Here is an 11,869-nt window from a genome sequence, read left to right on the forward strand (position 1 = left end):
ACTTTTCAATAGTTTTTCTTGGCTTTCAGGTTAAAGACAGATAATCTGTAATACAGTTTAAAGATCACTGATGGATCTTCTGAACTTTCCTATCATAGAATATGCTCCCTTGAGAGCTGAATTACAGTTACGCTGCCTGGCTTTTTGCATATAAGTCACACACATTGAATCGTTGTCTCTGATTACTTCTAACTGACACTATGTTGTACAAGTCATCTGTTTTGCTGCAACTGAAGCAGACATTGATTCCTTTTACACTTGTGTAATATTTCATTGCTTTTCTATACCATGATTTATCTATTCTGCTGAGTGAAAGACATTTTAAGTTGCTAGCAGTTTCAGATTCTTATGCATGTAGATTTTATAGGCATTCCAGTACACATCTTTGGACTCACAAGAGCATGCTTTTCTGCATTTCTAGAAGAATAATTGCTTGTTCATAGGCTTTGGATATATTCTACCTTTGTAGCTACTATCAAATATTTTCTAAAGCAGTTATACTATTTTATAGTATCACCAGCAATGTGAGAGTTTTTGTTGATCTACATCCTTGTGAAATTTTGAACTGCCAATCCTTCCCCTCCTTTATATTCTTTGTCTTCGACTTCCATTCTATTTCATTCTCTTTCCTCCTGTTGGCTTCTCCCCCCGTCCGTCCCTCCCTTCTTCCTTATAGCTCTGCTGGAGGGTTAGTATCTATATGTCAAGGTAGTGTTATTTTTAATTCAGAAAAGAGTCAAATTGCCTTTCAGGTTTCATTTCTAGATCTATTGATTTCCTGAGGACAAAACGATGGAAATTTCTGCACCTGCATTCTCCAGACACCCTGTCAGACATAATCTGGTTGAATAAGATAAATCTTCATTCTTTCTTTATTCATATCATAGTTTTAAGTAATCATGATATAGGTTGCATATATTTATTTCTTTAGCTCTCATTCAATTGTTTCTATTATAATCCATGCTCCCAAAATCTATTTCACTATCTGGGGAGAAACAATATTCATTATTTTCATTCTCTTAGTGGACTTTTATTTCAATGAAGGAATGAAAAGACTTTCCTTACTAGAAGTATTTAACCAAAGAAGGAGAAATTAAGCAAGTTTAATATATGGCAAAACATTGGGTCATTTCAACCACTGAAAATATTTCTAGAGACAAAAAGAAGCTCCATGTAGAGTCAACTTGGTAACATTTCTATTGCCTAGTTTTCTAATCAATCAAGTGAAAATTGGATTGCTATACTATGAGAAACATTCCACTATCTCAGGCTACAAAATTTACCCATCAATGAGAATGGGAGAATATTTGTGGAACCAACTGCTGAGGGAGATAAGGGGGGAAAGAGAAAGCAGGGTAGCTGAGTTAAGACACACAAGACCTAGAACAGCCAGTCTCAGGGTGGTTGAGGGAAACAGAATTTTGAAAAGCAAGCCATGTTCTCACAAACTTCTGACATGTCCTAGACCAATCAGTTCACAGGAGCAGGGAGGGTGAGATCAGGCCTGGGCATAAAAGGAAGAGCAAGGACACCTGCTGCTTACACTTGCTTCTGACACAGCTGTGTTTGCTAGCAACCACACAAACAGACACCATGGGATTTCTGACTGCCGAGGAGAAGAGTCTGGTCAATGACCTGTGGAGCAAGGTGAACGTGGACGAAGTTGGCGGTGAGGCCCTGGGCAGGTCGGTATCCAGGTTGCAAGGCAGGGTCAAGGAGAGTGTATGGATGCTGGGCAGGTGGACAAGGCTCAGTCCATGAGGGTTCTGACAGGCATTGACTCCTTCTGTCTCCCCATGCTGATTTCACCCCTCAGGCTGCTGGTTGTCTACCCCTGGACTCAGAGGTTCTTCCAATCCTTTGGGGACCTGTCCTCTGCTGATGCCATTATGGGCAACAGTAAGGTGAAGGCCCACGGCAAGAAGGTGCTGAACTCCTTCAGTGATGGCCTGAAACATATCGAAGACCTCAAGGGCACCTTTGCTAAGCTCAGTGAGCTGCACTGTGACAAGCTGCACGTGGATCCCGAGAACTTCAAGGTGAGTCTAGGAAATGTTCCATTTGTCTTTTCTTTTTGAATTCTAGTCTTCTGCTTTGGTTCTTTCACCTACCTGTTCTCTGTCCAGCATCCTTTTTGCTTTAGTATCTATCATCATCGAATGCTTTTCAAAATGGTGGGTTTTATACTTTTCTTTCAGTACTCCATATCATTTCTTTCTCACAAACTTGTTTTTTTTTTAAATCAAGTTCTTACTTAATATCTAATCTTTTGCCTCTCTCTTTTTCTCCCTAACTTTTTTCCTACTCGGTAAGCAAATTGTACATATTAGCTCCCATCTTCTACTTCTACACTTGTAAAAGTCTTTCTATCTCTCTATATGGCGATTGGTAGGGCTCCTCAAAGGGGAGAGGCTCAGGTTGTCCTCTAGTGTCTAAACATCAGTTCAAAATTAAAGAATAACTGGAATTTTAAGGAATCAAAACCCAATGGAAAGGAAAGGAAAGTGAATATGTGATGGTGGTAGAACAGAAGTAAGGAAGTAGGGACAGACATTATCATACTAATTAATCTGTTCAATGTTATATAAGATACATATAATAAAAGTAGACAATATACATACATATATGGTTACTCAATTATGCTGATGAAGATAACCTGAAGATCAGTTTGGGCTAGAGGGTGGGCAGGGAAAATAAAAGATTGTTGGCCTAGTTTCTCAGAAGCCAAGCTTGATTTCTCTCTTAATCATGTCTTCCTCACAGCTCCTGGGCAACGTGCTGGTGTGTGTGCTGGCTCACCACTTTGGCAATGAGTTCACCCCCCCGGTGCAGGCTGCCTATCAGAAGGTGGTGGCTGGTGTGGCCAAAGCCCTGGCTCACAAGTACCATTGAGATCATGACGGAAGAACCTGAATCCTTAAATTCTATCTTCTGAACTTGGCAAAATAATGTCTACCTTCAAGGGTATGGATTCTGTCTAATAAAGAACTTTCAACTCACTTCCTGATTCATTTTGCTTATTATTTTATTTTATTTTATTTTATTTTATTTTATTTTTTACTTTGATTTTGTCTGGGGATATGGTAAATCCCTTAGGATCTACAGATAGGAAGCGCTTATGTTTCATTCAAAGATGTCACAGGAAATGAGAAATGATGGCACCATACGTAGTCACTGGCATATAACACTTCTGCCTCCCAAGCATATGCATTGTTCAGAAGGTTTTAAATATATAGAGAATACTGGCATTACAGGGGCTCTATAAAGGGCTTCAAACCTAAGACACAGCCTTCAGGATAATGCAATTACTAACAAACACTGTGTTCCATTACAGACATAATGAATGATCAAGACACTGTCCTGTTTCTTTTTCCCTACATGCCTTGCTTGCAGTGTAGCTTTCTTTAAAAAAAATGTTTTTTTAATATTTACTTATTTTTGAGAGAGAGAGAGAAAGACAGAGCATGAGCAGGGAAGGGGCAGAGAGAGAGAGGGAGACACGGAATCTGAAGCAGGAAGTCAGCACAGAGCCTGATGCAGGGCTCAAACTCATGAACTGTGAGATCATTACCTGAATGAAGTTGGGTGCTTAACCGACTGAGCCACCCAGGTACCCCTGTAGCTTTCAATACCACACTTGATCAAGTGCTCCTGCTCTCAGGAATAACTTCCATCTTTTACTTGCCCCAAACACCTGCATCAATAATTCCTGATCCCACCCTACCATTTTAGACAAAATTCAATGCTGGATTATTACTTGTGAGACCTTTGGACCCTGGCCTTAAGGAACTTTCCAGTATTGCCAAAGGAAATCTTTCTAAACCCTTCCCCTCTACAGATTTTTCACATTGCTTCTTTTCCATCGCACTCACACTCTGTGGTGTACAAATGTTTCTGCCCATTTTGTACTGACTTACATGACTGCCGTGCCCTATTAAGTTCCTCCATAGGCAGTGAGTGAATGTGTACTAAATGAAAGAGTCAGTGGAAGAATAAATGATTATTCCCTATCTTTGAACTGTGGAACTAGAGAGCAATATGCATAAGGTTCCTTTGGTATTGATGCTAAAGTCCCCAGTGAGAAAGCACATGAGGAAGTAAAACACTGATCAGACATTTGCTTTCTATTCCTTGTGTTTTGGACACTGGGTCTTATGAACTACCACCTTACATATTTGTAAAAGTGCTCAGACTGCTACCAGATTCTGCCCCTGGAGGTTTACAGTTTCTAATTTAACTTGGTGAAAAATTGCTCCTTTGATTTTTATGAATCAACACCATGGCCCGCTTAATGATGTCAACAAAAGCTTGAGCCCAGGGAAGGAAATATCAGTGGTAATTATAGACTGAAACATTCATTGTCCTGTAATAATTACCACGTATTTTATCCAAATTATGGCTAGAGTGACTTTACTGTTTTCCATACAGAGAGACTTTTAAAAAATGTATGCCCATAATTATGTGAGTTCTGTTCTTTTTGGGGTACTTTTACTTTATGTAATTTTATGAATGTAATTTAATTTAATGTTTGAAAGGATGCTAACCTGAGGTGTTCGAGAGATCGTACATCTGAGAGAGAAATTTGAAAGATAACTCCACCCTGGAAAATTGGATTAGTTTATTGAAATGCCTAGATGAATGAAAGAAATTTAAAATTGAACACTACTACATATATTAAAGTGTTTTGGTTCAGTGTCATTTTTACTCTATTAAAACAACATACCTGTACATGACTATTAAGAGAATCTTCTTCAAGATTGATAATCATCAAGCGAATCTTGAAGAAAATTCTTGTAAAGAAGATTCTCTTGATAGTCATCCTCTTAAATACACTCACGCTAGGCCATCCTGGTTCAAAACATTAAGAACTATGTAAACTTGACACTCATCAGGGAAATACAAATCAAAACCACACTGAGATACCACCTCACGCCAGTCAGAGTGGCTAAAATGAGCCAATCAGAGAACTCTAGATGCTGGCGAGGATGTGGAGAAACGGGCACCCTCCTACACTGTTGGTGGGAATGTAAACTGGTACAGCCCCTCTGGAAAACAGTGTGGAGGTTCCTCAGGAAACTAACAATAGAACTCCCCTATGACCCAGCAATAGCACTGCTAGGAATTTACCCAAGGGATACAGAAATGCTGAGGCATAGGAGCACATGTACCCCAATGTTCATAGCAGCACTCTCCACAATAGCTAAAACATGGAAAGAGCCTAAGTGTCCATCAACAGATGAATGGATCAAGAAGATGTGGTTTATCTATACCATGGAATGCTACATGGCAATGAGAAACAATGAAATCTGGCCATGTGTAGCTACATGGATGGACCTTGAGGGTGTTATGCTGAGCGAAAAAAGTCAGGCAGAGAAGGACAAATATCATATGTGTGCACGTATAGGAGGACTAGGAGGAACTTAACAGAGGACCAATCGGGAGAAGAAGGGGGGAAATGGTGGGGGAAAGGGAGAGAGGCAAACCATGAGAGACTCTTGAATGCTGACAAAAACTGAGGACTGATGGATGTGGGGGGGGGAGGGGGGGATGGGCATGGAGGAGGGCACTTGTGGGGATGAGCACTGGGTGTTATGTGGAAACTAATTTGACAATAAACTATTTGTAAAAAAAAAAAAAAAAAGAACTATGTAAACTTGACATACTGGAGTAAAAGAAATAAAAACAAAAACATTGTCTCTCTGTCTCTCTTTTGGGGACTGGTGTGTGTGTGTGTGTGTGTGTGTGTATGTGTGTGAGCGCGCACGCACGCACATATGTGCATACGTGTATGTGAGTATGTTGGTGCCCAGTGGAGCTGAAATCATAGTAAGCCAAATATCTTGTGGTTTCCCCTTTACACAGTAGAAATAAGCTTAAAAGGAAGAGGGTAGTGGGTCTCAAAGATTTCTAGAAACCTCAAATATTGATCCGGATTCGAGCCTGAGACTCTGAACATGGCCACCTTTATCCATTTATTCTTATTTTTGTCTGATATGTCTGAGCTTTTGATGTCTTATTACAACTTGCAGCCTTATCACTGTAGGGTCATGAGTAAGAAAAGGAGAAGTCCATTTCCCTATTTAGTCATGCTAAGTAACAATGGTAAGAGAGAACAGAACTTCTGTGCTGAAGCCAGGAATATGATGGCTATAGCAGTTGTCAGCACAAGATAGTAGTCCATACATCCATGGCCAAAGAAGCTGAAGGAAGAAGATACAATAGAACTTAGGGGGGCCATTTCTGAGGACAAGAAATGGTAGGGAAATTCTAAGTAGGTGCTAATTTCTGTCAGTCAAGATAGCAAAGCTGTGGCTTTGACAATTTGGTACTTGACAGGTAAAATATAAACAGATTCCATACTGTTATTTAGTAAGGCCTCTGAATTTCTCTTGACAGAGTTCCTACAAAAGATATGGCCAAACTTCCCAAGAAGAACTCCCTTTGCACACTTACGCCTAAACTCTAATATCAGGAGTGTGAAATAGGGTCTTGAAAAGAGTCCAAATGTAAAACAATGGTAAGGCTAATGAAGGTTTAAATTTAGGAAAATAAAACTCAAAGCCTACACATCAAAAAAGGTGTGTGTGTGTGTGTGTGTGTGTGTGTGTGTGTGTGTGTTTATTTGCATTTTAAACATTTAGAACATTGAAGGACAGGTATGTCTGTCATCATTTAGACCTCACCCTGCAGGGCCACACCCAGGCCTGGGCCAATCAGTTCACAGGAGCAGGGAGGGTGAGATCAGGCCTGGGCATAAAAGGAAGAGCAAGGACACCTGCTGCTTACACTTGCTTCTGACACAGCTGTGTTTGCTAGCAACCACACAAACAGACACCATGGGATTTCTGACTGCCGAGGAGAAGAGTCTGGTCAATGACCTGTGGAGCAAGGTGAACGTGGACGAAGTTGGCGGTGAGGCCCTGGGCAGGTCGGTATCCAGGTTGCAAGGCAGGGTCAAGGAGAGTGTATGGATGCTGGGCAGGTGGACAAGGCTCAGTCCCTGAGGGTTCTGACAGGCATTGACTCCTTCTGTCTCCCCATGCTGATTTCACCCCTCAGGCTGCTGGTTGTCTACCCCTGGACTCAGAGGTTCTTCCAATCCTTTGGGGACCTGTCCTCTGCTGATGCCATTATGGGCAACAGTAAGGTGAAGGCCCACGGCAAGAAGGTGCTGAACTCCTTCAGTGATGGCCTGAAACATATCGACGACCTCAAGGGCACCTTTGCTAAGCTCAGTGAGCTGCACTGTGACAAGCTGCACGTGGATCCCGAGAACTTCAAGGTGAGTCTAGGAAATGTTCCATTTGTCTTTTCTTTTTGTATTCTAGTCTTCTGCTTTGGTTCTTTCACCTACCTGTTCTCTGTCCAGCATCCTTTTTGCTTTAGTATCTATCATCATCGAATGCTTTTCAAAATGGTGGGTTTTATACTTTTCTTTCAGTACTCCATATCATTTCTTTCTCACAAACTTGTTTTTTTTTTAAATCAAGTTCTTACTTAATATCTAATCTTTTGCCTCTCTCTTTTTCTCCCTAACTTTTTTCCTACTCGGTAAGCAAATTGTACATATTAGCTCCCATCTTCTACTTCTACACTTGTAAAAGTCTTTCTATCTCTCTATATGGCGATTGGTAGGGCTCCTCAAAGGGGAGAGGCTCAGGTTGTCCTCTAGTGTCTAAACATCAGTTCAAAATTAAAGAATAACTGGAATTTTAAGGAATCAAAACCCAATGGAAAGGAAAGGAAAGTGAATATGTGATGGTGGTAGAACAGAAGTAAGGAAGTAGGGACAGACATTATCATACTAATTAATCTGTTCAATGTTATATAAGATACATATAATAAAAGTAGACAATATACATACATATATGGTTACTCAATTATGCTGATGAAGATAACCTGAAGATCAGTTTGGGCTAGAGGGTGGGCAGGGAAAATAAAAGATTGTTGGCCTAGTTTCTCAGAAGCCAAGCTTGATTTCTCTCTTAATCATGTCTTCCTCACAGCTCCTGGGCAACGTGCTGGTGTGTGTGCTGGCTCACCACTTTGGCAATGAGTTCACCCCCCCGGTGCAGGCTGCCTATCAGAAGGTGGTGGCTGGTGTGGCCAACGCCCTGGCTCACAAGTACCATTGAGATCATGACGGAAGAACCTGAATCCTTAAATTCTATCTTCTGAACTTGGCAAAATAATGTCTACCTTCAAGGGTATGGATTCTGTCTAATAAAGAACTTTCAACTCACTTCCTGATTCATTTTGCTTATTATTTTATTTTATTTTATTTTATTTTATTTTATTTTTTACTTTGATTTTGTCTGGGGATATGGTAAATCCCTTAGGATCTACAGATAGGAAGCGCTTATGTTTCATTCAAAGATGTCACAGGAAATGAGAAATGATGGCACCATACGTAGTCACTGGCATATAACACTTCTGCCTCCCAAGCATATGCATTGTTCAGAAGGTTTTAAATATATAGAGAATACTGGCATTACAGGGGCTCTATAAAGGGCTTCAAACCTAAGACACAGCCTTCAGGATAATGCAATTACTAACAAACACTGTGTTCCATTACAGACATAATGAATGATCAAGACACTGTCCTGTTTCTTTTTCCCTACATGCCTTGCTTGCAGTGTAGCTTTCTTTAAAAAAAATGTTTTTTTAATATTTACTTATTTTTGAGAGAGAGAGAGAAAGACAGAGCATGAGCAGGGAAGGGGCAGAGAGAGAGAGGGAGACACGGAATCTGAAGCAGGAAGTCAGCACAGAGCCTGATGCAGGGCTCAAACTCATGAACTGTGAGATCATTACCTGAATGAAGTTGGGTGCTTAACCGACTGAGCCACCCAGGTACCCCTGTAGCTTTCAATACCACACTTGATCAAGTGCTCCTGCTCTCAGGAATAACTTCCATCTTTTACTTGCCCCAAACACCTGCATCAATAATTCCTGATCCCACCCTACCATTTTAGACAAAATTCAATGCTGGATTATTACTTGTGAGACCTTTGGACCCTGGCCTTAAGGAACTTTCCAGTATTGCCAAAGGAAATCTTTCTAAACCCTTCCCCTCTACAGATTTTTCACATTGCTTCTTTTCCATCGCACTCACACTCTGTGGTGTACAAATGTTTCTGCCCATTTTGTACTGACTTACATGACTGCCGTGCCCTATTAAGTTCCTCCATAGGCAGTGAGTGAATGTGTACTAAATGAAAGAGTCAGTGGAAGAATAAATGATTATTCCCTATCTTTGAACTGTGGAACTAGAGAGCAATATGCATAAGGTTCCTTTGGTATTGATGCTAAAGTCCCCAGTGAGAAAGCACATGAGGAAGTAAAACACTGATCAGACATTTGCTTTCTATTCCTTGTGTTTTGGACACTGGGTCTTATGAACTACCACCTTACATATTTGTAAAAGTGCTCAGACTGCTACCAGATTCTGCCCCTGGAGGTTTACAGTTTCTAATTTAACTTGGTGAAAAATTGCTCCTTTGATTTTTATGAATCAACACCATGGCCCGCTTAATGATGTCAACAAAAGCTTGAGCCCAGGGAAGGAAATATCAGTGGCAATTATAGTCTAAAACAGTTATTGTCATTGTAATAATTAGCAGGTATTTTAACCACGTTATGGCTAGATTGGCTGACTGCTTTTCATACAGAGCTACAACTTTTAGAAAATGTATGCCCATAATTTTTGTGAGTTCTGCTCTTCTTGGAGTATTTTTACTGTATTTAATTTTATGAATTTAAGGTAATTCAACTTTGGAAATGATGCTAAGCTGAAGTAATGGAGAGTTTGTTTTCTGGGAGGCCAGTATATAAAGGTAACTTTCTTGACCCAAGATAATATGGATTAGATTGTTGAAATTCCTAGAAGACTCAAGGGAATTTAAAATTGAACCCTACTTAAGGTGAACAACAGTGGTCTGGTTCAGTGTCATTTTGGACACAAAGAAAACCACATACCTCTGGATGACTATCAAGAGAATCTTCTTTAAGACTGATAGTCATCAGATTTGTAGAAGATTCTCTTTTCATCCTCTTAATTACACTCAGACTGGGCCCATCCTGGTTCAAAACATTGAGAACTATGCAAACTTGACATTCTGGAGTAAAATAAAATTTTAAAAATTGTCTCTGTCTCTGTCCTGGGGACTGTGTGTGTGTGTGTGTGTGTGTGTTTATTTGATTTTTAAACTGTTAGAACATTTGAAAGGCAGTTATGTGTGTCATCATTCAGACCTCACCCTGCACCCACACCCTCAGGCCTATGCCTATCAGCACACAGGAGCAGGCAGGGCAAGTTCAGGGTAGGGCATTAACGGAAAAGCAGGGACACTTGCTGCTTACACTTGTTTCTGACACAACAATGTTCACTAGAAACCACATAAACAGACACCATGGAATTTCTGACTCCTGAAGAGAAAGGTCTGGTCAAAGGCTCATGGAGCAAGGTGAATGTAGATGAAATTGGCGGTGAGGCCCTGGACAGGTCGGTATCCAGGTTGCAAGGCAAGGTCAAGGAGAGTGCATGGATGCTGGGCAGGTGGACAAGGCTCAGTCCCTGAGGGTTCTGACAGGTATTGACTCTCTCTGTCCCTCTGTGCTGTTTTCATCCCTCAGGCTGCTGGTTGTCTACCCTTGGACTCAGAGGTAGTTTGACTCCTTTGGGGACCTGTCCTCTGCTGATGTCATTATGAGCAACAGTAAGGTGAAGGCCCATGGCAAGAAAGTACAGAACTCTATCAGTGATGGCCTGAAAAATTTCGATGACCTCAAGGTTGCCTTTGCTAAGCTCAGTGAGCTGCACTGTGACAAGCTGCATGTGGATCCTGAGAACTTCATGGTGAGCCTGTGAGATGTTCTGCTTCTTTTTCCTTTTTCTGGACAAGCTCATGTTGTCTGTAAAGGGTATGAAAATCAGAAAGCTGTTTAAAATGGGAAGGATGTATTCTAGTTGCACCAACATGGACTTTATGCTATTTTGTTATTTCACTCTCTTTGCTCAAAATTTCCTCTTGTTCTCTTTTTGTTCTCTGCAATGTCTTTCCTTGATTATTTCAATTAAACTTTTGAGTGTTTAATTTAATACTTCTTTTAGTCCATCTAAAAATTTTTACTCTAATACTTTTTTCCCTTATCTCTTTCTTTGAAAGCAGGGAGGGTAAAATGTGATTGCTTCTTTGCATAGTTTGAGGGAAAGACCATGATAATTTTAGTTCCGTGTTAAAGCAGAAGGAAAGAAACATTTCTAAATGGAAAATCAGACTGATATGGTTAGAGTCACATCAATAGTAGCATCTGAGACCCAGCATGTGTCTACTTATATTCTATGGACACAACTTGCGTCTGTGGACAGGGCTAGGATACTCTGAGCCTAAGCTGGATCCCTCTGCTACCCATGTGCCCACCTCTTATCTCCTCCCCACAGCTCCTGGGCAACATGCTAGTGTGTGTGCTGGCCTGCCACCTTGGCAAGGAATTCACCACAGAGGTGCAGGTTGCCTATCAGAAGCTGGTGGCTGGTGTGGCCAGTGCCATGGCGCACAAATACCACTGAGGTTCTTTTCTTGCTTTCCAGGAAAAGTCCCTTGGTCCCCAGACCCTGATACCTGAACATGTCTAAATTATGAAGTTATTTGAACATATGGCTCCTGCCAAATAAAGAATATTTGTTTTCACTACACTGGTGTATTAAATTATTTCTGCATCTCTCACTCGAGTGGGTACATGGCATGGGAGGGCACAACATTTTAAACATGAAGAAATGAAGGGCTAGTTCAGACCTTGGGAAAATCTATATATATCTTAGACTCCATAAAAAGAAAGGTCATAAATAGTTAGATATGTGGGAAAC

The 11,869-nt window shown here is 40.7% G+C and overlaps 3 protein-coding genes across 3 annotated transcripts; all 3 read left to right on the forward strand.

Annotated features, from left to right (window-relative positions):
• Nucleotides 1–1,533: 1,533 nt before the first annotated feature.
• Nucleotides 1,534–2,999, forward strand: LOC120226485 (hemoglobin subunit beta-like). Its single transcript, XM_039224677.1, has 3 exons — nt 1,534–1,685; nt 1,817–2,039; nt 2,764–2,999. The coding sequence occupies exons 1-3, from the start codon at nt 1,594–1,596 to the stop codon at nt 2,890–2,892; spliced, it is 444 nt and encodes a 147-aa protein (XP_039080608.1). The 5' UTR covers nt 1,534–1,593; the 3' UTR covers nt 2,893–2,999.
• Nucleotides 3,000–6,776: 3,777 nt separating this feature from the next.
• On the forward strand, nt 6,777–8,242 carry LOC120226484 (hemoglobin subunit beta). The gene is made up of 3 exons (XM_039224676.1): nt 6,777–6,928; nt 7,060–7,282; nt 8,007–8,242. The coding sequence occupies exons 1-3, from the start codon at nt 6,837–6,839 to the stop codon at nt 8,133–8,135; spliced, it is 444 nt and encodes a 147-aa protein (XP_039080607.1). The 5' UTR covers nt 6,777–6,836; the 3' UTR covers nt 8,136–8,242.
• Nucleotides 8,243–10,412: 2,170 nt separating this feature from the next.
• LOC120226473 (hemoglobin subunit beta-1-like) lies at nt 10,413–11,572 on the forward strand. Its single transcript, XM_039224665.1, is given in 3 exon segments — nt 10,413–10,504; nt 10,636–10,858; nt 11,444–11,572. Coding segments are annotated over 3 exon segments (444 nt in total).
• Nucleotides 11,573–11,869: the final 297 nt, after the last annotated feature.

This window comes from Hyaena hyaena, unplaced genomic scaffold (assembly GCF_003009895.1).
Source record: "Hyaena hyaena isolate Hyena2069 unplaced genomic scaffold, ASM300989v1 scaffold_1698, whole genome shotgun sequence".
Classification (NCBI taxonomy): domain Eukaryota; kingdom Metazoa; phylum Chordata; class Mammalia; order Carnivora; family Hyaenidae; genus Hyaena; species Hyaena hyaena.

Excerpts from the sequence above, each read along its gene's own strand:
- LOC120226485 (XM_039224677.1), top strand. The coding sequence starts at position 1,594 with ATGGGATTTCTGACTGCCGAGGAGAAGAGTCTGGTCAATGACCTGTGG. Across the intron at positions 1,686-1,816 it reads GGCGGTGAGGCCCTGGGCAG|GCTGCTGGTTGTCTACCCCT; the intron begins GTCGGTATCCAG and ends TTCACCCCTCAG. Across the intron at positions 2,040-2,763 it reads TGGATCCCGAGAACTTCAAG|CTCCTGGGCAACGTGCTGGT; the intron begins GTGAGTCTAGGA and ends TCTTCCTCACAG.
- LOC120226484 (XM_039224676.1), top strand. The coding sequence starts at position 6,837 with ATGGGATTTCTGACTGCCGAGGAGAAGAGTCTGGTCAATGACCTGTGG. Across the intron at positions 6,929-7,059 it reads GGCGGTGAGGCCCTGGGCAG|GCTGCTGGTTGTCTACCCCT; the intron begins GTCGGTATCCAG and ends TTCACCCCTCAG. Across the intron at positions 7,283-8,006 it reads TGGATCCCGAGAACTTCAAG|CTCCTGGGCAACGTGCTGGT; the intron begins GTGAGTCTAGGA and ends TCTTCCTCACAG.